The 24448-nt window shown below is 36.6% G+C and overlaps 1 protein-coding gene across 6 annotated transcripts in view; it reads right to left on the reverse strand.

Annotated features, from left to right (window-relative positions):
- The window catches only part of PHKA1 (phosphorylase kinase regulatory subunit alpha 1), a 140427-nt gene that overhangs the window by 109543 nt on the left and 6436 nt on the right, over positions 1 to 24448 (reverse strand). For 5 of the 6 annotated variants that reach the window (XM_029240554.1, XM_029240558.1, XM_029240557.1 and 2 more), the window contains exons 3-6: positions 23156 to 23203; positions 20946 to 21114; positions 11803 to 11885; positions 8218 to 8298 (exon numbers count right to left, since the gene is read on the reverse strand). In XM_029240554.1, coding sequence (XP_029096387.1) covers positions 8218 to 8298; positions 11803 to 11885; positions 20946 to 21114; positions 23156 to 23203 — 381 coding nt within the window. The remainder of the gene's footprint in view (positions 1 to 8217; positions 8299 to 11802; positions 11886 to 20945; positions 21115 to 23155; positions 23204 to 24448) is intronic. The other variant, XM_029240559.1, reaches the window with a different exon arrangement.

Consider the following 24448-nt stretch of genomic DNA (forward strand, 5'->3'; position numbering starts at 1 on the left):
CAGCCATAAAAGGGGAAATCGACAGTAACACATTCATAGTAGGGGACGTTAACACCCCATTTTCACCAATGGACAGATCATCCAAAATGAAAATAAATAAGGAAACACAAGCTTCAAATGATACATTCAACAAGATGGACTTAATTGATATTTATAGGACATTCCATCCAAAAACAACAGAATACACATTTTTCTCAAGTGCTCATGGAACATTCTCCAGGATAGATCATATCTTGGGTCACAAATCAAGCCTTGGTACATTTCAGAAAATTGAAATTGTATCAAGTATCTTTTCCGACCACAATGCTATGAGACTAGATATCAATTACAGGAAAAGATCTGTAAAGGATACAAACACATGGAGGCTAAACAATACACTACTTAACAACGAAGTGATCACTGAAGAAATCAAAGAGGAAATAAAAAAATACCTAAAAACAAATGATAATGGAGACACGACGACCCAAAACCTATGGGATGCAGCAAAAGCAGTTCTAAGTGGGAAGTTTATAGCAATACAATCCTATTTTAAGAAACAGGAAACATATCGAATAAACAACCTAAGCTTGCACCTAAAGCAATTAGAGAAAGAAGAACAAAAAAAAACCCAAAGTTAGCAGAAGGAAAGAAATCATAAAAATCAGATCACAAATAAATGAAAAAGAAATGAAGGAAATGATAGCAAAGATCAATAAAACTAAAAGCTGGTTCTTTGAGAAGATAAATAAAATTGATAAACCATTAGCCAGACTCATCAAGAAAAAAAGGGAGAAGACACAAATCAATAGAATTAGAAATGAAAAAGGAGAAGTAACAACTGACACTGCAGAAATACAAAGGAAAATGAGAGATTACTACAAGCAGCTCCATGCCAATAAAATGGACAACCTGGAAGAAATGGACAAATTCTTAGAAGTGCACAACCTGCTAAGACTGAATCAGGAGGAAACAGAAAATATGAACAGACCAATCACAAGCACTGAAATTGAAACTATGATTAAAAATCTTCCAACAAACAAAAGCCCTGGACCAGATGGCTTCACAGGCGAATTCTATCAAACATTTAGAGAAGACCTAACACCTACCCTTCGCAAACTCTTCCAAAATATAGCAGAAGGAGAAACATTCCCAAACTCATTCTACAAGGCCACCATCACCTTGATACCAAAACCAGACAAGGTTGTCACAAAGAAAGAAAACTACAGGGCAATATCACTGATGAACACAGATGCAAAAATCCTCTACAAAATACTAGCAAACAGAATCCAACAGCACATTAAAAGGATCATACACCATGATCAAGTGGGTTTTATTCCAGGAATGCAAGGATTCTTCAATATACACAAATCAATCAATGTGAAAAAACATATTAACAAATTGAGGGAGAAAAACCGTATGATCATCTCACTAGATGTAGAGAAAGCTTTCGACAAAATTCAACACCCATTTATGATAAAAACCCTGCAGACAGTTGGCATACAGGGAACTTTCCTCAACATAATAAACGCCATATATGACAAACCAACAGCCAACATCGTCCTCAATGGGGAAAAACTGAAAGCATTTCCACTAAGATCAGGAACAAGATGAGGTTGCCTACATTCACCACTCTTATTCAACATAGTTTTGGAAATTTTAGCCACAGCAATCAGAGAAGAAAAGGAAATGAAAGGAATCTAAATCAGAAAAGAAGAAGCAAAGCTGTCACTGTTTGCAGATGACGTGATACTATACATAGAGAATCCTAATGATGCTACCAGAAAACTACAAGAGCTAATCAATGAATTTGGTAAAGTAGCAGGAAACAAAGTTAATGCATAGAAATCTCTGGCAATCCTATACACTAACGATGAAAAATCTGAAAGTGAAATCATGAAAACACTCCCATTTACCATTGCAACAAAAAGAACAAAATATCTAGGAATAAACCTACCTAAGGAAACAAAAGACCTGTATGCAGAAAATTATCAGACACTGATGAAAGAAATTACAGATGATACAAATATTGAGAGATATACCATGTTCTTGGATGGGAAGAATCAACATTGTGAAAATGACTCTACTACCCAAAGCAATCTACAGATTCAATGCAATCCCTATCAAACTACCACTGGCATTATTCACAAAACTAGAGCAAAAAATTTCACAATTTGTATGGAAACAAAAAAGAGCCCAAAAAGCCAATGCAATCTTGAGAAAGAAAAATGGAGCTGGAGGAATCAGGCTCCCTGACTTCAGACTATACTACAAAGCTACAGCAATCAAGACAGTATGGCACTGGCACAAAAACAGAAAGATAGATCAATGGAACATGATAGAAAGCCCAGAGATAAACCCACGCACATATGGTCACCTTATTTTTGATAAAGGAGGCAGGAATGTACAGTGGAGAAAGGACAGCCTCTTCAATAAGTGGCGCTGGGAAAATTGGACAGGTATATGGAAAAGTATGAGATTAGACCACTCCCTAACACCATACACAAAAATAAGCTCAAAATGGATTAAAGACCTAAATGTAAGGCTAGAAACTATCAAACTCTTAGAGGAAAACATAGGCAGAACACTCTATGACACAAATCACAGCAAGATTCTTTTTGACCCAACTCCTAGAGAAATGGAAATAAAAGCAAAAATAAACAAATGGGACCTAATGAAACTTCAAAGCTTTTGCACAGCAAAGGAAACCATAAACAAGACCAATAGACAACCCTCAGAATGGGAGAAAATAGCTGCAAATGAAGCAACTGACAAAGGATTAATTTCCAAAATTTATAAGCAGCTCATGCAGCTCAATAACAAAAAAACAAACAACCCAATCCAAAAATGGGCAGAAGACCTAAATAGACATTTCTCCAAAGAAGATATACAGACTGCCAACAAACACATGAAAGAATGCTCAACATCATTAATCATTAGAGAAATGCAAATCAAAACTACAATGAGATATCATCTCACACCAGTCAGAATGGCCATCATCAAAAAATCTACAAACAATAAACGCTGGAGAGGATGTGGAGAAAAGGGAACACTCTTGCACTGCTGGTGGGAATGTGAATTGGTACAGCCACTATGGAGAACAGAATGGAGGTTCCTTAAAAAACTACAAACAGAACTACCATATGACCCAGCAATCCTACTACTGGGCATATACCCTGAGAAAACCATAATTCAAAAAGAGTCATGTACCAAAATGTTCATTGCAGCTCTATTTACAATAGCCTGGAGATGGAAACAACCTAAGTGCCCATCATCGGATGAATGGATAAAGAAGAAGTGGCCCATATATACAATGGAATATTACTCAGCCATAAAAAGAAACGAAATTGAGCTATTTGTAATGAGGTGGATAGACCTAGAGTCTGTCATACAGAGTGAAGTAAGTCAGAAAGAGAAAGACAAATACCGTATGCTAACAGATATATATGGAATTTAAGAAAAAAAATGTCATGAAGAACCTAGGGGTAAGACAGGAATAAAGACACAGACCTACTAGAGAATGGACTTGAGGATATGGGGAGGGGGAAGGGTAAGCTGTGACAAAGTGAGAGAGTCGCACGCACGTATATACACTACCAAACATAAGGTAGATAGCTAGTGGGAAGCAGCCGCATAGCACAGGGAGATCAGCTCGGTGCTTTGTGACTGCCTGGAGGGGTGGGACAGGGAGGGTGGGAGGGAGGGAGACGCAAGAGGGTAGAGATATGGGGACATATGTATGTGTATAACTGATTCACTTTGTTATAAAGCAGAAACTAACACACCATTGTAAAGCAATTATACTCCAATAACGATGTAAAAAAATAAAATTAATTAAAAAAAATAAAATAAAATGTGGCAATCACTAAACCCCCCCCCAAAATTAATTACATGGGACTGAGTGAACTGATGAGGATGATTATAATTTTTGTGACTTCCTGTTTGAATAAAAAAATATCCCACAAGGACTCACAGGCAAAAAATATACAAATCAATTTTCACTGCAAAGTAAAGGTGCTGTTACAGTGGAGGATTACTGGACTGAATGTCAATATTATGACATAGTTTGAGTGTGCTTCATGTTTGGTAATTGCAATCATTGTTGGTTTTGTTGTGGTCATCCATTTACAATGCTTGGTGTCAGTTTATTTATCTCTTGTAAAAATAAAATACAGTGTGTGTGTGTGTGAAAAAAAAAGGAAATGTAGAGACTTAAATGTAAGAGCGGACACTATAAAACTCTTAGAGGAAAACGTAGGAAGAACACTCTTTGACATAAATCACAGCAAGATCTTTTTTGATCTACCTCCTAGAGTAATGGAAATAAAAACAAACAAATGGCACCTAATGAAACTTCAAAGCTTTTGCACAGCAAAGGAAACCATAAACAAGACAGAAAGACAACCCTCAGAATGGGAGAAAATATTTGCAAATTAATCAATGGACAAAAGATTAATCTCCAAAATATATAAACAGCTCATGCAGCTCAATACTAAAAAGACAAACAACCCAATCCTAAAATGGGCAGAAGACCTAAATAGACATTTCTCCAAAGAAGATATACAGATGGCCAAGAAGCACATGAAAAGCTGCTCAACATCACTAATTAGAGGAATGCAAATCAACACTACAATGAGTTATCACCTCACACCAGTTAGAATGGGCATCATCAGAAAATCTGCAAACAACAAATGCTGGATAGGGTGTGGTGAAACGGGAACCCTCTTGCACTGCTGGTGGGAATATAAATTGATACAGCCACTATGGAGAACAGTATGGAGTTTCCTTAAAAAACTAAAAATAGAATTACCATATGATCCAGCAATCCCACTACTGGGCATATACCCAGAGAAACCATAATTCAAAAAGACACATGCTCCCCAATGTTCACTGTGGCACTATTTACAATAGTCAGGTCATGGAAGCAACCTAAATGCCCATCGACAGATTGAATGGATAAAGAAGTTGTGGTACATATATACAATGGAATATTACTCAGCCATAAAAAGGAATGAAATTGGGTCATTTGTAGAGACGTGGATGGATCTAGAGCCTGTCATTCAGAGTGATGTAAGTCAGAAAGAGAAAAACAATTTTTTTTTATTAACACATATATGTGGAATCTAGAAAAATGGTACAGATGAACCAGTTTGCGGGGCAGAAACAGAGACACAGATGTAGAGAAGAAAAGTATGGACACCAAGGGGGGAAAGTGGTGGGGGATGGTGTGGTGGTGTGATGAATTGGGAGATTGGGATTGACATATATTCACTAACATGTATAAAATGGATAACTAATAAGCACCTGTGGTATAAAAAATAAATAAAATTCCAAAAGAATAAAGAAAAAAAAGAAAGAAGGAAAACCTACCATTTGTGAAAATATGGATGTACCTTGGGGGCATTATACTAAGTGAGATAAGCAGGTAGAGGAAGACAAATATTGTATTATATAACTTATATGTGGAACCTAAAAAAGTCAAACTCATAAAAACAGAGTAGAATGAGTTATTTTCTAAGCATTAATTCCCTGAAGTACAGGATATAAACAATTTTTAGGACATAATGCTAAATTCCCTTTCATGCAAGTTGTACCAATATAACTATCACCAGCAGTGTATGATACAACCTTCTTTAATGCAAACCAGGTATTATTTTAGAAATTTTCCCTAATTTGATAGAAAAATGGTGATTCTGTTGCATTAATTTGCTAATAAGGTTGAATATTCTTTCATGTATTTATTAGTTATTTGTAGTTCCTCAATTGTGAGGCAGAACTGACTTAGTCTTTGGGATAGCAGGTAGTTCTGGAAAGCTTCCCTGGAGAAATGTCTAAACTGAGACCTAATGGGTTAAGCAGATATCATCCAGGCACAAAATACTTATCAACTACGAGGCGGAAAAAAAGCAAATTTACAGCAGAGAAATATGGCAGATACCACCTTAATGAAGCCATCAAACTTAACATGAAGAGTAATGGGACAAATCCACATCTTGTACTTCCTGATTATGTACTGAGGACACATCTTACCTCTGTGGTATTCTTGCCAAAAATGCATAGCTTGAAACAAATCATGAGGAAATATCAAACAAAATCAAATTGAAGGACGTTCTATAAAACAATCTTTAAAAATGCCAAGGTCATAAAAGGTGAGTAAAGTCTAAAGTATTATCAGGTTAAAGAAGCCCAAAGAGACATTACAACTAAACATAACATGTTATCCTGGATTGGATCCTGGATCATAAGGGTTTTCTTGTTTGTTTTTGTTTTTGTGTTTTGCTATAAATGATATTATTGGGACAATTAAAGAAATTTGAATGGGGTCTTTGGATTAAGTTGTAGTATAATGCCAGTGTTCATTTCCTGATTTTGATGATTGTCTCATGGTTATGGGACAGTCTTTGAGGAAATTCACTCTGAACTATTTAGGAGACATGAGGCATCATGTCTGCAATTTACTCTCAACTGGTTCAAAAACAATAATGTGTATGTGTAAATAGAAAGAGAAAGCAGGGACTTCGCTGGTGGCGCAGTGGATAGGAGTCTGCCTGCCAATGCAGGGGGCTCGGGTTCGATCCCTGGTCCGGGAGGATCCCACATGCCGCGGAGCAACTGAGCCCGTGCTCCACAACTACTGAGCCTGCGCTCTAGAGCCCGTGTGCCACAACTACTGAGCCCACACGTCACAACTACTGAAGCCTGCGTGCCTGGATCCCGTGCTCCGCAGCAAGAGAAGCCGCCACAAGGAGAAGCCCGCGCACCACAACGAAGAGTAGCCCCCGCTTGCCGCAACTAGAGAAAGGCCACGCACAGCAACAAAGACCTAATGCAGCCCAAAATAAATAAATACATTAAAAAATAAATAAAGTGTATATCCCTTAACCCAATGGTTTCACTTTTAGGAATCTATCCTACAAAATTATTTGTGCAAGTTCACCAGGATATATGTACAAGGATCCGCACTAAAGCATTATTATCAACAAAGTAATTATTAAATATTGAAAAGAATGAATTAGATTACCTGTATGAAAGAGGATGTTTGGTTATGTTGTTCAGTGAAATGTGAGATTGTTGAATTTAAAAAATCAGGTTACATAGAGGTAAATAGAGTAGGGTTTAGTTTTTAAAAATAAGCTCAATATCTATATCACTTTGGTAATTAAAATACATAAAAAAGAAAATGGTTACCTAGGGAATATATATTTTGTAGGGACAAAGTTCTATATTAATTAATTCAACCACATTAATTATATAGTTTAAATTTTCTATGAACTTATTTTTGGCTTATTTTATCTGTCATAGCCTAGCAGTGGCTTTTGTTAAATTGTCCCTTTATAACTGTTTCTATTTTGCCTTGTATTTCTAATACATTTTGCTCTGTATTAATTGAAACTACATTCCAGGCCAGACTTTCTCATTGTAGGCTGTGCCTTCTATCTGGACCCTCTTTGTCCTCTTTTGTTCCATGTAATACTTTTTGCTTTGAATTTACGTAGTCACCCGTACTCTTTTTTGCTTATTTTGGCCACTTTGTCCATCCTTCTGTTTTTAATCTTTCTGTAGCAATTTGTCATCTTAGAGCTCTTAGAGGTGGTATAGGTATATAGACTGGATTTCCTTTCTTCGTTTTTTAAATCAATCTGTGCCTTTGCCTTTAGGTAGGGGAAACAAATCAAGCCATGTGTATTTATCATTATAATGGATATGTTTGATCCTATTCCTACTATCCTATTTTATGCCTTCTTGCTGTTTCCATAGATGAAAGCTGAAATTAAGGCAGCAGCAGTGGGAAGGAAGAGATGAAGCCAAGTGGAACACAATAATGATGATGAAGGTAACAATATAGGGGATGCAGGAGAGTGAGGGGGGTGGAGGATTGAGAGATGGTTCCCTGATATCAAGCTTTGTCAACTGGTGTATGGAAGGAAAAAAAGCCTCCCTTTGTTTGCTTTTGTAATGATAGAGATGATGAGTTTAGTTTAAGATATGTTTTCAAAGGTCTTATATGATATGTAAATAGAGATATGCTACAAAAGCAGTTGTACATAAAAATCTGGAACTTATGAAAGAAGTCTTCACCTATATGTCCATAATTATATTGGAGACTCTGAATACTGCCTATGGTTTAAAAGACCAATTAATTTGATGATGGTCCACATTCATGTTAAGGCTTTATCTATGGCAAAGGTGTACCAGACTTCCTTATCCCACACTTGGTAAAAACAAAGCAAGGAAAATTACCTTTGCCATTCCAACTGAACTGGCATTCAATTCTGAGATTCCTTGGTTGGTCTTATCTCCACGTTCCCATATCCCGAAGTCCTGGCATAAAATAACCAACACACCATTATCAAATCATCACTACTAAACACTTACTAGATATACAAACCTTGAATAAAAGGCACAAGTATTAGCTAACTCGCCATGCATACGCTTGCCCACAATGCTTATTAAGGAGAGGCCAATGAGTTGGGTTCCCCCTGTAGCTATTTTCCCAGTAGTTTTAAATTCTATTGGGGCCTCCAAGAAGTTAGAAGATATCTTGACAGTTGATCAGGACTAAGAACTGTACCTTAGTTCATCTAAAGAGGTGCTTCTCAAAATTTTTCATCAAAGCAGACACCTAGGGGGTCTAGGAGACAGAGCCTAAACATCATCCAAATATTTTATCATAAACATCCAGTCTAATTTTACTCTCTATTGGCACTGACAATGTACCATGCACTTCCCTATGCACTTTACACTATTACAGTTTCTTCCTTAATCTTTACATTTTATAGATGATGAAACTGAGGTGCAAAGAGAGGTCAAGTGACTCACCCAAGGTCACATAGCTAATGAATAACAGAGCTAGGATTAGAGTCTAAGTGCTCCAAAGCCTACATTCTTAACCATAGTTCTATACGGCCCCTCGATAATACAAAGATAACATTTAAAATTACTTTTTAAAAACTTTTCATTTCCAAATAACTTTAGATTTACAGAGAAGTTGCAAAAATAGCAGTGAGTTCCCATACACCTTTCACTCAGCTTCCCCTAATGTTAATACCTGACATAACCACAGTACAATTGTCAAAGTGAAGAAATTTACATTAGTAAAATACTAGTAAGCAAATTATGGACTTTACTAGGATTTCACCGTTTTTTCCCCCACTAAGAGCCTTTTTTTTAAAGATTTTTTTTGATGTGGACCATTTTTAAAGTCTTTATTGAATTTGCTACAATATTGCTTCTGTTTTATGTTTTGGTTTTTTGGCCGCAAGGCACGTGGGATCTTAGCGCCCCAACCAGGGATCGAACCCGCACCCCCTGCATTGGAAGGTGAGGTCTTAACCACTGGACTGCCATGGAAGTCCGACCACTAATAGCCTTTCTATGTATTCCAGGATCCAATCCAGAATACCATGCTGCATTTGCATGCCTCCTTAAGTCTCTTCCAATCAGTTAGTTTCTCAAGCCTTATCTTTCATGACCTTGACACTTCCTGAAGATTAGTGGTCATATGTTTTATAGATTTCCCTCAGTTTGGGTTTGCTTGATGTCTTCTCTTGATTAGATTGAGGTTATGCATTTTTGGCAAGAATACTACAAACATTATGCTCCTTCTTAGCACATCGTATCAGAGGTATACGATGTTGATGTCATTACTGGTGATGTTAACCTTAATGACTTGGTTAAGGTGGTGTCTGCAGAGTTTCTCTGTTCTACTGTTACTATTTTTCTATTATACTATTGTATTACTATACTACTTACAAGCATAACTCAGAGATATTGTGGGTTCAGTTCCAGACCACAGCAATAAAGTGAATACTGCAATAAAGCAAGTCACATGATTTTTTTGCTTTCCCAGTGCATATAAGTTATGTTTACACTATACTATAGTCTATTAAGTGTGCAATAGTATCATGTCTAAAAAACAATGCACATACCTTAATTTAAAAATACCTTGTTGCTAAAAAATGCTAACCATTATCTGAGACTTCAGCAAGTCATAATCTCTTTGCTGGCAGAGGGTTTGACACACTGCAAGAATTACCAGAATGTGACACAGAGACATGAAATGAGCAAATGCTGTTGGAAAAATCGCACCAATAGACTTGCTTGACATAGGGTTGTCACAAACCTTCAATTTGTAAAAAAACACAATTAACTGTGAAGTGCAATAGAGCGAAGGAAGCACAGTGAAATGAGGTGTGCCTGTAATTAATAATTATCTTCAGAGAGATACTTTACGATTGTGCAAATATCTTGTTTCTCCTCAAACATCCACCCACTAATTTAGCATCCATCAGTGAATTGTGCCTGCAACAATTATTACAGTGGTGATTTCAATGGTGATTTTCTAGTTCCTTCATTACCTCTACACTCATTAACTGCAATTCTTCTCTAAGGAAGAGTTATCCTTTCTCCCTCATTTATTTACTCAGCTATTTACTTACATCAGTATGAACTTATAGATATTTAGGTTATTCTCTGGGTTGTAATAAAATGTTATCATTATTTATTTTGCTCAAATTGTTCCAGCTCTGGCCACTGGGAGTTCTTCTAGGTTGGCTCCTGTGCCCTTTTGACATGCTCCATTTTTCTGAACACTTCCTCACTTTTTGTCACTATAAGATACCCAAACACAGTCTCATCTCGTATTTTCCCTGCCCCAGCCCTGGAATCAACCACTTCTACAAGGAATCCTGGTTTCTTTTATTAGAGAATGATAGTTACATTCAAGACTTGGATGCTGGTCCTTATTGTCACTGTGGTGTCAGGCTTCTAGGCCCTCTCATTGAACAGAACTTGGAAATACCCATGTGCACACATGCATGTGCATGCACACACATGCACACACACCTATATTTATTTTGGTATCTACCTTAAATTACTTTTAATATCAAATCTTTGAGTCAAAAGATGGAGCTTCAGAAAGGTAAGCCATATTTATCCCATGGTGAGTCTCATCTGCCCCTAAACCCAGCTCTACCCTAGTCTGTGCAGCAAAGATTAGAGTATGAGAAGGCACAAATATCATTAATTCTACTGCTGCAACCCTTGGCTGCAGCAGAGAGGTCAGAGAACACTGGCTTTTACCCTGGATCACAGCAGGCCTATGGTATCAGAAAACAAAGCAATCCATCAACAAATAATGTCTGTCTGCATCAGATATGTCTATGTTAGAATTTTCCTTCTGGTAAATATGGAGTGACAGGTTGCAGATTTATCCTCACACCTGTAACAACTAAAAAACAACTAACCAAACTAAAACAACTAAACAGCTAAAAAAAAACTGGACTACTTATGACACAGCCATTTTCAATACAATGAACATCATGCAATGAAGAACAGCAAACCCTGAGAGAGATGTTAAATATATTATGACAATAAAAACCTACCTCATATGTAGTCATAAGAAAGAGTAACTATTTTTGTATAGTAAGCACTGAATCAATGTCTACAGATGATATTAAATACATGACTAAATTTTACTTCTAAGTAGCTAACTGACCCATAATACTCCTTAGCCATCTTGCTCCCATTAACCACAAACATTAAAATAAGACCACAGTTTAGCCCCAGATTGCCCAATACATACCATGAAGTATTACAGAGTTTGAAAGGAATGAAAGCATTGCACCTTGACCCTCCTGCCTCTGTAAATCCCTTGGGGAAAGGCAAACAGAGGACGACAGAGCTTAGTAAAGAGGCTGAAGGCAATTTCTGCCAGAAGCGTTATAGATTGGTTCACTATGAGGGGCAGCATTAAGAGAAGGATTAGGTTGTTCAGTATTTTAAGAACATCACATGTTTAAAATTCATTCCAAAATGAGTACTTACAGCGGTTTTATATGCAGCTTCGATGTAAAACACAAGGTTCTGTATGAAATTAACTTCATCTAGGCTGTGGATGATATGAAGTCCTGAGGAAAAAGAGAATAAAGATATAGAGCTAGTCAATTATCACTACAGGCTTTACAGGCAGCCACAGTGACTAACTGACCCCCCTATACCAAATAATCCCACTCCCGCTTAGGAATAATGGGAGACACTTTGATTCCTAAAGCATAAAAATAACACCACAAATCAGTCCTAGGCTACTCTTCAACTAAGTAAGATACCACCATATTTTAACATGAAAGAATTTTAATTGTTATTTGTAGGCTTTAATGGAAAGTATCAGACTCCTAATTCTACAGGTAACTAATTTGTGCTGTGTTTAAATATACAAACCTAGGCATCTGGAAAAAGAATGACAAATATTTCAAAGAAGACTTGGAGGGAGTCTAAATACTAAGAAGTAGATAAAGATTATGATTTTAAGAACTCAAAACCATATTTTGGGGAGTAAAAATGATAATTATTCTAAATATAAGCTATATAAAGATAGGGCTTATAAAGAAAATGTTTTGCATGAATCATACATTCAATTTTCAAAACAACCCTAAGAGGTGGGTATCTCTATTTTCTGCCTCAGGCTTAGAGAAGTTAAATATTTGCCTCAAGTCATGTAACTAATAAATAGTGGAACCAGGACTCAATTGACTATCAACTTCTGTTTCACTTCAGAGACTGAGTTCCCAACCAAGATGCTATACTGCTTCCAAATATGTACAATATGATCCATTTTTGTTTAAAAACTAACTCCTTTCCCCTCCCCTGCCATCAAGGGAAATACCAACAATTACACAGCGAAAGTTTTTCCCCCACCCAGAATCACATCACTCCCACCCTGCCAAATCTCCTCTCTGGGAGAAACCAGTCTTACCAGTTTCCTCCGTATCCTTTCAGAGATACATTATGCATATACAAAAATTATGCAAAGAGTAGTATACTATGCTGCACCTTGCCTTTTTCATATATAACTTGGAGACAATTTTAAATATATCTGCCTCATTTTTTTAATGGCTACATAGCATTCCACTGAATGGCTATTCATGTAGCCTGTTCCCTATTGAAAGACATTTAGGTTGTATCTAATCTTTTATCACTACAATCAATGCTGCAATGAATATCTGTGTATTTACATCTTTGTGTACATGCACCAGTATATCAAGGTAAATTCTTAACTGCTGAGTCACAGATTTATGCATTTTCCCCAACATTTTATTTTGAATATTTTCAGACAAAAAAATAAAAGAATTTTACATGGCACCTGTAGATTTTACACACCATCTGGACTCAACCACTAACATTTTACTGTACTTTTTAATCACATATATATCCATGCAACAGTCCACCTTATTTTTTGATACATTTCAAAGTAAGCTTCAAATATGGGTACACTTCTCTCTAAATACTTCACCACATGTACAATTAAATGTTGATGATCATCACCAAGTTATTCTGCAAAGAAGTTCCACAGTTTACATACCAACTAGCGCTGCCTGCCTTTTTCCAACACATTTTGTAAACACAGGCTTTAATAAAAGTTTCTGATCTTTACCATTCTAATGGATGAGAAATAGAATTTCCTTGCACTTTAATTTGTAGCTTTTTTATTTTGAGTAAGGTTGTCTTTTCTTATGTTTATAAGCCAACTCTATTTCTTTTCCTATGAACTGTTTGTTTTTTCATGTCCTTCACCAATTTCTATTGAATTGCTGGTCCTTCTGTTATTAATATATTAATAAATATTAAGGAAATTAGACTTTTGCCCATCATATGTGTTACAAGTATTTTTCCTAGTTTGTTTGAACTTTGATTTTATTTACAGTATATTTTTCTTCTCAGAAGCTTTTATTAAAAAGCTTTATCCCATGAATGTTTCTAGTACTTTCCGTTTCTTTTTTTGCATTTAAATCTTTGATCTATTGACAAATATTTTAAATCACAGAACTCTAACTTTAAAATTAAAAAGGACTATATGATTCAGATCATCAGATTGCAAACTCCTCCTGATCCGTGCCTCTGTCAAAACAGCAACCACAGCACAGGGCAGCATCAGCAGCAAAGGGTCTTTCTTGTAGCAGTAATGACCTACCTTAATTTCTTGGATAGAGAGGAAAAAAGAAAAGAGAGGTAGTAATATTGGACATCAGCTTCATAGCTTTATCTTGTCACCTTTGTGTGCCAAGGTGCTTGAACAGAGATTGAGAGAAGGCAGTAGGTGTGAAACTGGTTTTGTCCATCTCTTAGGCTTGTGTCACAGCTAACTAGTCACTATACCATATAAATGCCATACGTCTACCATTTGTCCCTTTGCTCATGATATTCTGTTTACACGGCTTTCTCCACATCTTGAAATCCCAACTGTTCTTTCAAGGCCCAGCTCAAATGCTATCTCCTCTTATGATGCTCTCATTGATTCCCCTCTTTGGTGCTTCACAGAATTTTATTTTTCTTACTCTTATGAACTTATTTTTTACTTGTACCATAGATAAATCTTTACCTGAATTTGAAGGAATTTTATTTACATTTGTAAGTCCCCAAAAGTATCTCACATAGCCCCTAAAAGTATCTCACATACTAATGTGAGTGGTATTAAACAATATTGAATAGTAGATGTTCAATAATTACTTATTGAATGATCTTAAACAACCCTGTTAACCACAGGAGAGGGACCTGTCTCTTGAAGCAAAGCCATACATGTAGGACCTGTGGTTCCTGTCCCTTCTATGGAGCCAAGGTGTTGCTTGTAGAACAGAGGATGCGGAGGTGAGACACACAGGTTAAATGAAGTAGGGCTTGGGTAAGGCTAAAGATGGCAGTGCTGTATAAAGCATACTAAAATATGTAGGGCTCGAGAAATGAGGCTGACTCAGTGTTCTACTCCACAGACTGACTTGCACTCACCTAAAATTTAGCCTTTCTCTCCCTTATTTTTAAAAACAATATTGAGATATAATTCACATACCATGCAATTCACCCATTTCAAGTACATAATTCAATGGTTTTTAGGGTATGCAGAGTTCTGCAACCATCACCACAGTCAATTTTAGAACATTTTCATCACTCCCCAAAGAAACCCTGTATCTGTAGCATCACTCCCCATTTCCCTTCAACACTTGTCCCATCGTTCCCCTACCCCACCTCTTGCCGAGCAATTACTAATCTTCTTTATGTCTCTATAGATTTGCCTTAATAGATATTCATATAAATGCAATCATACAATAAGTGACATATTATGTCTGGGTTCTTTCACTTAGCATGTTTTCAAGGTTCATCCATGTTGTAGCACATATCAGTACTTCATTTCTTTTTATTGCTAAAAAATATTCCATTGTACAGATATATCACATTTTATTTATCCAATGAGTAGTTAGTTGAGGGACATTTAGGTTGCTTCCATTTTTTTGGCTATTATAAACAATGCTGCTATGAACATTCATGTATGTGCACAAGCTTTTGAGTGAACATGTTTTCATTTCTCTTGAGTATATACCTAAGAGTGAAACTGTTAGATCATATGGTAACTCTGTTTAACCTTGTGAGAACTGCCAGACTGTTTTACAAAGTGGCTGTACTATTTTACATTCCCATCAGCAGTGTATGAAGCTTCCAATTTCTCCATATCCTCAGAAACACTTGTTATTTTCTGGTTTTTTGATTATAGCCATCCCAGAGGGTGTGACATGGTATCTCATTATGGTTTGCATCTGCATTTCCCTAGTGACTTATGATGTTTAGCATTTTTTCATGTACTTAATGGCCACGTGAATATCTTTGGAGAAATGTCAATTCATATTCTTGGCCCATTTCAAATTAGGTTATCTTTTTATTATTGAGTTGTGAGAGTTCTTTATATACTCTAGATACAAGTTTCTTATCAGATATATGATTTGCAAATATTTTCTATCAATTGTGGGCTGTTTTTTTTTTACTTTCTTACAGGGGCCCTTTGAAGCACAAAAGTTGAAAAACAAAAGTTTATCTTAAGTTGATATAAATTCCAATTTATTTTTTCTTTAGTTGCTTATGCTTTTGGTGTCATATCTAACAGGGCCTTGTCTAACCCAACGTCAGGAAGGTTTACTCCTATATTTTCCTCTAAGTGTTTGTTATAAACTTGAATTTGTTCCCCGCAAATTCACATGTTGAAGCCCTAACCCCCAATGTGACTGTATTTGGAGATAAGGCCTTTAAAGAGGCAATTCATTTTAAATGAGGTCATAAGGGTGGGGTCCTTATACAATAGGGAATGGTATCCTTATTACAAGAGACATCAGGAATGCACACACACAGAGAAAAGGCCATATGAAGACAGGCGAGAGGGTTCATCTGAAACCAGCCCTGCTGACACCTTGATCTTGGACTTCTACCCTCCAGAACTTTGACAAAATAAATTTCTGCTGTTTAAGCCACCCATTCTGCAGTATTCTGTTATAGAAGACTTAGAGGATTAAGATCCTTTTACAGTTTTCCTTCTTACATTTAAGACTATGACTCATTTTGAGTTAGTTTTTGTCTATGTTGGAGGAAGAAGTCCGATTTCATTCTTTTGCATGTGGATATCTGGTTTTCCGGATATCAGGTTTTCCCAGCATCATTTGTTGACAAGACCATTCTTTCCCCATTGAATTATCTTGGCACCCTTGTCAAAAATCAACTAACCATAATGTGATGGTTTATTTCTTGACTCTCAATTCTATTCTGTTATTCTATATGTTTATCCTTATGCCAGCATCACAGTATTTGCAAGTTAAGTTTTGAAATCAGAAAGTGTGAGTCCTCCAACTTTGTTCTTTTTCTAAGTTGTTTGGGCCATTCTGGGTCCTTTGGATTTTCATATACATTTTAGGAACAGCTTGTCAATTTCTGCAAAGAAGACAGCTGGGATTTTCACAGAAATTGCAACGAATCTATAGATCAGTTTGGGAAATGTTGCTATCTTAACAGTAAGTCTTCTGATCCATGAACACAGGATGTCTTTCTAATTTAACATTCCTGATTCTCTTCATTTGTTCCTGTGGATTTGAGTTACCATTTGGTATCATTTCCTTAATTCAATATAGCTTTGCTCCCACCCACGTCCTTAGTTCTGATATTATCAATTTACATTCTTATATGCTATAAGTCCAACAATACAAGTATATTGTTTTATACAATTGATTTTTAGGTCAGTTAAGAAAGAAGAAATATGCAATTATATCATATTTTATAATTATTTTTACCAGTGATCTCTTTGTGTGTGTGGATTCCAATTACTGTCTGCAGTCCTCTGATTTTAGTATAAAGAACTTCTTTTAGTATTTCTTGTAAGGTAGGTCTATTAGCAACAAATTCTCTCACTGTTTGTTTATCTGGGAATGTCTTCATCTCAATTTGTTTTTGAGAGACAGTTTTGCTGGATATAAGATTCTTGGTTGACAGGTCCTTTTCTCAGCCCTTTGAATATATCATTCCACTGCCTTCTGGGCTCCACTTTTTTTCTGATGAGAAGACAGTTGATAATCTTATTTGGATTCCCTTATACATAACAAGTAATTTTGCTCATAGTGCTTTCAAGATGTTTGTTTTTGGCTTTTAACATTTTTTCTATGATGTTTCTGGGTATGAATCTCTGTTTATCCTACCTGGAGATCTTTGAGCTTCTTAGATATGTAGATTAATGTTTTTCATCAAATTTGGGATGTTTTTAGCCATTATTTCTTTAAAAATATTTTCTGGTCCTTACTCTCCTCTGGTACTCTTATTACACAAGTTGGTATCCTACATTTCTCTGGGGTTTTATTCATTTTTCTTTATTATTTTTTCTTATTCTTCAGACTGCATAATCTCTGTTGATCTATCTTCAAGTATGCTGATCTTCTCCTCTGCCAGCTCAAATCTATGAGTCTCCCTAGTGAATCTTTCATTTTCAACTTTCCATTTGCTTCATTTTTATCTCTTTAGTGATATTCTCTATTTGACGAAATACAATGATCATATATTCCTTTACTTCTTTAAGCATGGTGTCCTTTAGCTTTCTGGACACTTTTATAGTAACTGCTTTGAAGTCTTTGTTTCCTAAGTTCAACATATGCTTCCTCTCAAAGGCAGCTTCTGTTACCTGCTTTTTTTCTTGTGTTGGCTCAGGCTTTCGTGTTTCTTTGCACGTCTCATAAATTTTTGCTGAAAACTGGATATTATAGATAATATGTTGTAGTAATCTATAGATACTGATACCCTCCCCTACGGGACTTGTTTTTTGTTTACCTGTTTATTTGTTTAGTGACTTGGATTATTTTGGTGAAATTTATTTTCCCCATAGTATGCAGCCTCTGAAGTTGTTCTTCAGAGGGTGCTGCTTTGGACATGTACACTGTCACCCCAGGAAGACAGTGGTTTTAGCTTTAGCGACTGTCTCTTTTTGTGATCCATTAAATATCTGCCTCTGTTGGTATCTTTCCCAGATGTTAATCTCCACTAATTGCCAGCTGATTGTTCTATTATATTGTACAATGCCCCAAGGCATAAATTGCTCCACAATCTCATTCAATTAAATTCAGGCCCCATTTCAGGTGGTCTTTGATGCCAGTCTTTGAAATTTGTTCTAACCCTAGGAGGGCTGTTTTTAGCTCTGTCTTTCCTTGGTTCTCTGTTAAGACTTCTAGCTAGTCTATGGGTTAGCTTGCTGCTCTTATTATTGAGTTATCAGCCTCCTCTCAATTTCTTAGAACCAAAATCTTCAATTGTTTTTGAGTGCCCTTAGGCTCGAACTTTCCCACACTCTGTTCCAGATAAAGTCAGTTCTCTTGGGAGAAGCTATGGAGCTTTCTGTTCTTATGGCCAGCCCCATCATCCATGCTACTAGAAAGGTGGGCCAGGCCTATTATTCTTGGCCTGCTCTGCCTGGGATTAAGCTTCCACTCCATGAGTGGGACTGGGGGGTAGGAAGGGAGTTCCAAACCTCTTAATTATTCTTGGCTAGACTAGAACTTCTGCAACACAGAGCTGGGGATGGTAAGAAATGCTGGCAATCTACCTCTCTCAGGGAGATATCATAGCCCTAGACTGGGAGCTGAGGGGAGAGGGAGCCTTGTACTCCTGGCTACAACCACTTCAAGTAGTGCTTCTGTCATGGTGACCTTGGGGCAGGGGAGGGAATAGTTGTGGCCCAAATGCCATACTCTCTCACTGTTAAGATTAAATTTCCTTGAATAAATGTTTTTCCACTTGCTGTGTGCCCTTAGGACAATTTCCAGTGACTTTAAATGGTCGGTTTTATAAAATTAAATTTCACCATTTATGGCTATTTTGCTGGGGAGAGGGTCTGTGGAGCTTCTCTGCCACTATCCTGTAAGTTGCAATCAGCTTCTGTCTAAGCCTCTGTTAACCAAGGTTGAAATTTTTAAGAATTCAAAAATGTTCAGAGAATTGCTAAATTTTCCGTGAAGATCTTTCACATTCTACCTCTCAATTATCTCTCACAGCTATCCTCTTCATCCTCAAGGCAACCACCTTACATAAGTTCTGCATCATTTCTTGCCTAAAGTATTTTACTAAACTTTTAACTCCCCCATCCAATCTATCCTCCTGCTATTGGAGTGAATCATTTGAAACTTTCTTGATTATTTATCTTGAGTGGCTCTCTACTGACTATAGACTAAACTCCAAACTACTTAGCATGGTACACAAGCCCTTAAACAGTTAGTCCCAACTTTCCAGCTCCATCTTTTGCCATTTTTCCAGACCTATTGAATATCTTGCACTCTAACCATAGAAGACACCTAGCCTTACCTTGGTGGCCAGTATCTTTCAAACTTCTGTGCTATAGTCACGCTATTCCCTTCCCTTTTCTGACTTGTGAATTTCTACTTATTCTAACTTATTCCTCAAAGCCCTGATCAAATATCAACCCTATTCCAAGTACCTATCAAAGTCAGCTCATGGGGTTGAAAATCAAATGTTAAGTCAGGAATCAACAAACTTTTGTTGAATGAATATGTCTCTTATAAGCCTCTTTAGTATATTTCGGCTTCCCTTCTGGGCTCAAAATGAAAAACCACAAGGGATATTTAGACACTGCTTTGTAGAAAAGCACTCTAGAGTTGGTATTAGAAGAATATTAGAAACGGAGTTATAGTTGCCATTCTATTTAAACAAATAAAACCTAAAAAATATATTTATTCAGGGAGGAACCTCCCCTCCAAAAGAAAGAAGTATGTGAATAGACATTATAATTTTAAGAAGAGGTTATTCAGCCTCTGAGATGTGTGTTGTTCTAGAGGAAAGAAAAAAAGGGAGGCTTTATCACCAAGTATTTATTTCTGCAAGAAAAGGAGAAGAGTATTCTGACCCTGAATGCCTTTAGTACCAAGGAGCTCTGTAATTAGATAGAAAGATAAAGAAATTGAAATGTCAAAAATGTGGTATTGTGAGAAGTATAGGTATCCAGGAAGATCTGGCAAAGTCCTGTTTAATTTATAAACTGAATGTAATCAGATTCATAGTCCTCCCCAATTTAGGAGAAATAAAAGGGAATTACACTGGTTCTCATAATTTCCTTTTCAGGTAAAACATCTAAAGCAATTAACAAAACCATCTGAAAAGGGTGTGTTATTCAATAATAAAAAACACTGAATTCTGATTCCTAAGTTAATTCCCTTAATATAATTTAGATGCCTGTAAACAGATTCCTTGTTTATAATATACTCATAAAGAGCAGTACAAAGCAGGTGATGTTGACACTAACTATAGGCTTGTCAGTGCACAGTATGGGAATAAGCAATAGTCCTTCTTTCCCATGTTATAGCATCTGAGGATTAATAAAAGATAAAAATACCTGTCTAAAGAAAATCTACCCCAGATGTCCCAGTTCTCAATTAAAAATATATATTACTTAGTACTCCAGACTTGTTTCTCAATGTAAAAGAACACTAACTACCTTAGCGAGTTGTTTCTCTGTATAAAATTTGCAAAATATTATGTTTCCAATGTGTATCTTTAAGTAATGTAAACAGCTATGTTGTCTGCTGGCCAACACCTTTGGAGAAGCCACGTGTGCCAGGACAAGTGCTCCACACTGCAGTGGTTCCCAGTACTTCTGTCCTTGTACTGACCTGAGGCAGTCATTTGCGCTAGGAAGAGCAGGTACAGAGAGGTAGCATCCAGCTGCAGGTGTCCCCACTGATCATCACCCACTACAGTGGCACAGGTTTTGGTGTTGTACTTGGCATGGAGGCTATCCTTGGTACTCTGACTATACTTGAAGGATTCTACTTTATCCACCTGAAGAAAACAAAAACAGTAAAAGAAGGCTATGCAGAAAAATCAACCCATATGCCATACTTTGGTAGTAATCTGATACATATCATTCCATTTGGTCTTCAGGCAATTGTGAGTATTTAAAATGCAGTTACCTCTTTTTCCCTACACTTATACAATTAGGAAAGTCTGCTCTTGCTGTTTTTCAATTTAAGCAATTTAATTAGAAAATAATATCCATCAAAACCAGCTATTTCCTATTCATTACCTCTCTTTCACTCTTCAGATGGTTGTTTTCCCACTTTGTAGATAAAAACTGAGGTGTGGAGAGGGGACAACAGCTTAGTAAGAGATAACTGAGTTGTTAAAAAAGATACATTTGGGCTTCCCTGGTGGCGCAGTGGTTGAGAGTCCGCCTGCCGATGCAGGGGACACGGGTTTGTGCCCCGGTCCGGGAAGATCCCACATGCCGTGGAGCGGCTGGGCCCGTGAGCCATGGCCGCTTAACCTGCGCGTCCGGAGCCTGTGCTCCACAACGGGAGAGGCCACAACAGTGAGAGGCCCGCGTACCACAAAAAAAAAAAAAAGATACATTTGTTCCTGAAACAGAGGTAGGAATTTTGAGGGAAGAGGATATATTTTGAAGGAGTAATGAAAGGAGCTAGGGAGAGACCCATGGAATGACAAAGAAAAGATGTGAAAGAAAGCTGAAACCAAGGTCAGAAATGAAACACTGTGCAAGGGACAAATGAAAGACTTATTTCCTGAAACTTCAATTTGATTATGTGTGCATCTGCTATATGATAGTGACTATCATACCTTTAAATATGGTTCAAGAAATTAGTGACTTTAAACCTATTTGGTAAGGTGGAAAATGCAAATATCTAAAATACAAAAAAATTAAAAAGTAGCAAAGAAGGAAAAAAAAATGATGGCTGTGAGATAGTTCCTACCAGACTAGAGATCACTGATCAAGTTCAGAAGTCTAGAGTTGATTTCTTTTTACTTTAGACTTGTTGTGTGCCTCAGGATGGTCATTTTATTAATCTGGGCCTCAATTTCTCCTTCTAATAAAATGTAATCTTGGGCTCAAAGATCAATTCTGAGTCAAAGTGCACAACATGTGTAAAGATCTCCTAGGATAAAAGTAAAATACTTTTTCTTTTAGTAAAACACTTTTGAGTGGAAAAAATATCATAAACAAACCCAAAAGATAAACCAGAGACAGCTAAAAAATATTTGTAGTACATGTGACAAAGGATTAATATCCATCATGGACAGTAACTCCTCAAATAGGCAAGAAAGAGACAGCCCAAGAGAAAAAGAGGCAAAGGACCTAACAGGCAATTAATAGAAGAGGAAATACAAATCTTCAACCCACACATGAAAGGATGCTCAACTTCACTCAAGATCAGGAAAATGCATATTAATGCTAGGAGATATAAGTCCTTGGCCCCTTATCTCCAACCCTAAAATCTAAAACACTTCCAAAAGGTTTTTCTCCCTAAGTTTTGTACCAAAATTCATTTGGTGGCAACACCTGATTCAAACTGACTTGGGGTTATTTGTACCTTTTATTTATTCCACTTATTGTAAAAATGCATGTTTTCCTATAGAGAGATTAATGTTTTTGATGATAGGGTGATGTCTGGACTTGCTGAGGGCATAACATAATATATGGTATGTGCACTGCACTACCTTTTAAAATCTGAAAAATTCTGAATTATAAAATTTATCTGGTCCCAAGAGTTTCAGAGGAGAACTTATAGACCTGTATCATCCTTTACTCAATATACATAATTGCATGTACAGTAATGATGAAGTATATAAAAAAATCATTTGTAGAGGGGGGAAAAGACTGGAAGGTAATACTTCAGTGGTAACTGGGTGGTGAGATCATGGTTGACCTTTCCCTCCTCAATTCTACAGATTTTCTAAAATTAGTATGTACTATTTGTGAAACTGAAAAACATATAAGCCATCTATATATATATATATATATATATATATATATATATATTACAATGTGGTTTTATTGGAGAGGGTGATGTTAACAATGCCATACCTGTCTGATCATGCAGTGCAGCAGTCCCCTCATCAGCTTCACTACACTCTGCAGAAATAAATGGAAACAAGCTGTTATAAACATCACTAGATGCAGGAACACTTACTCAGCAACTGCAGTTGGTACATGATCTTTTGAGAACAAGTAACCTTATCCTGGGTTCCTATTTACATGGCATTTACTTTATAGGTACACAGAAGAGAAGACTGCAGCTAAAAGTGGAACTAAAAGCTGCAGCTGGTGACTCCTTCAAGTTAAAAAAAAAAATCCAAGCTCTAACAGGCTTATGTAAAACTAAGTCAACTATCCTATTAGAGGACATTCCACCTGGAAAAAAATGGGCAAGTCAGCTCAAAAATCATAAAGCTATGAGAATATTTAAAATATATCCTATGTCCTAGAAAAGCCAGCATCATCACTTTTATTTTTTTCTGAACTAGCCAAGACTTATCTTCAAGAGTCCACAGAAATATTTATCTGGACATTTTCCCTAAAGAATAAATGAACTTCAATTCAGAATAACTGTAAAGGGGAACTGTTAGTGCAACTCAACCCTCTTTCCCTGAAAAAAAAAAAGCCACAAACTTAAGTCTCAAGTCATCACTATTTCCCTTACTAGAACTTGACAATTTCTAAGTAGTTTTCTAATCATAACACTCCAAAATTTTGATTACCAGTTATAACAATGTACTATATTAGTTAGTATAATGCATACAGTAATAATATAATAAGTATATTTAATTATAATATAGTATAGTAACAGTATACTTGTTATACTACATGACACTAGAAGAGCCCGTCAACACTGGCATGGGTAGGCAATATGTTTTGGAAGAATATAGCACCAAACAGCTTCTCCATTTCTCTAAGCTTTCTGTTTCACAGTCCAGAAGAAATACAGCCAGGTTACTCCAGGGAATGCTGCCTCAGAGGTGGCTTCAGGACACCTCTGAAAACTAATCTACTTGGGAGCTGCACCATTCTGTTATTCCTTCAAAATATTCAAATGGGACTACAAGCAGTAGGCAGGACAAGGATAAGCACCTATTAAATTATGTTCTAATGCTTTATGAAATCTTTTACTGAGGGAAAAATAAAGTGTTTCCTTGGGAGACTTCCTTTCTTTAAGTAATTTCTGTCTACAGATGGTCCCCTCCCCTTACAGATCAAGGGAAGAAATAAAGAGGGAGTGAGAGTGCTCTCGACAGAACAAACAGGCAGTGCATGATCTTGTCACCTTTTAAAGCATGAAGCATTTGTTATAAAGTAATGAAACTTACTGCAACCCCTACA

The sequence above is a fragment of the Monodon monoceros genome, unplaced genomic scaffold, assembly GCF_005190385.1.
Source record: "Monodon monoceros isolate NGI ecotype Baffin Bay Population unplaced genomic scaffold, NGI_Narwhal_1 Super_Scaffold_22, whole genome shotgun sequence".
NCBI lineage: Eukaryota > Metazoa > Chordata > Mammalia > Artiodactyla > Monodontidae > Monodon > Monodon monoceros.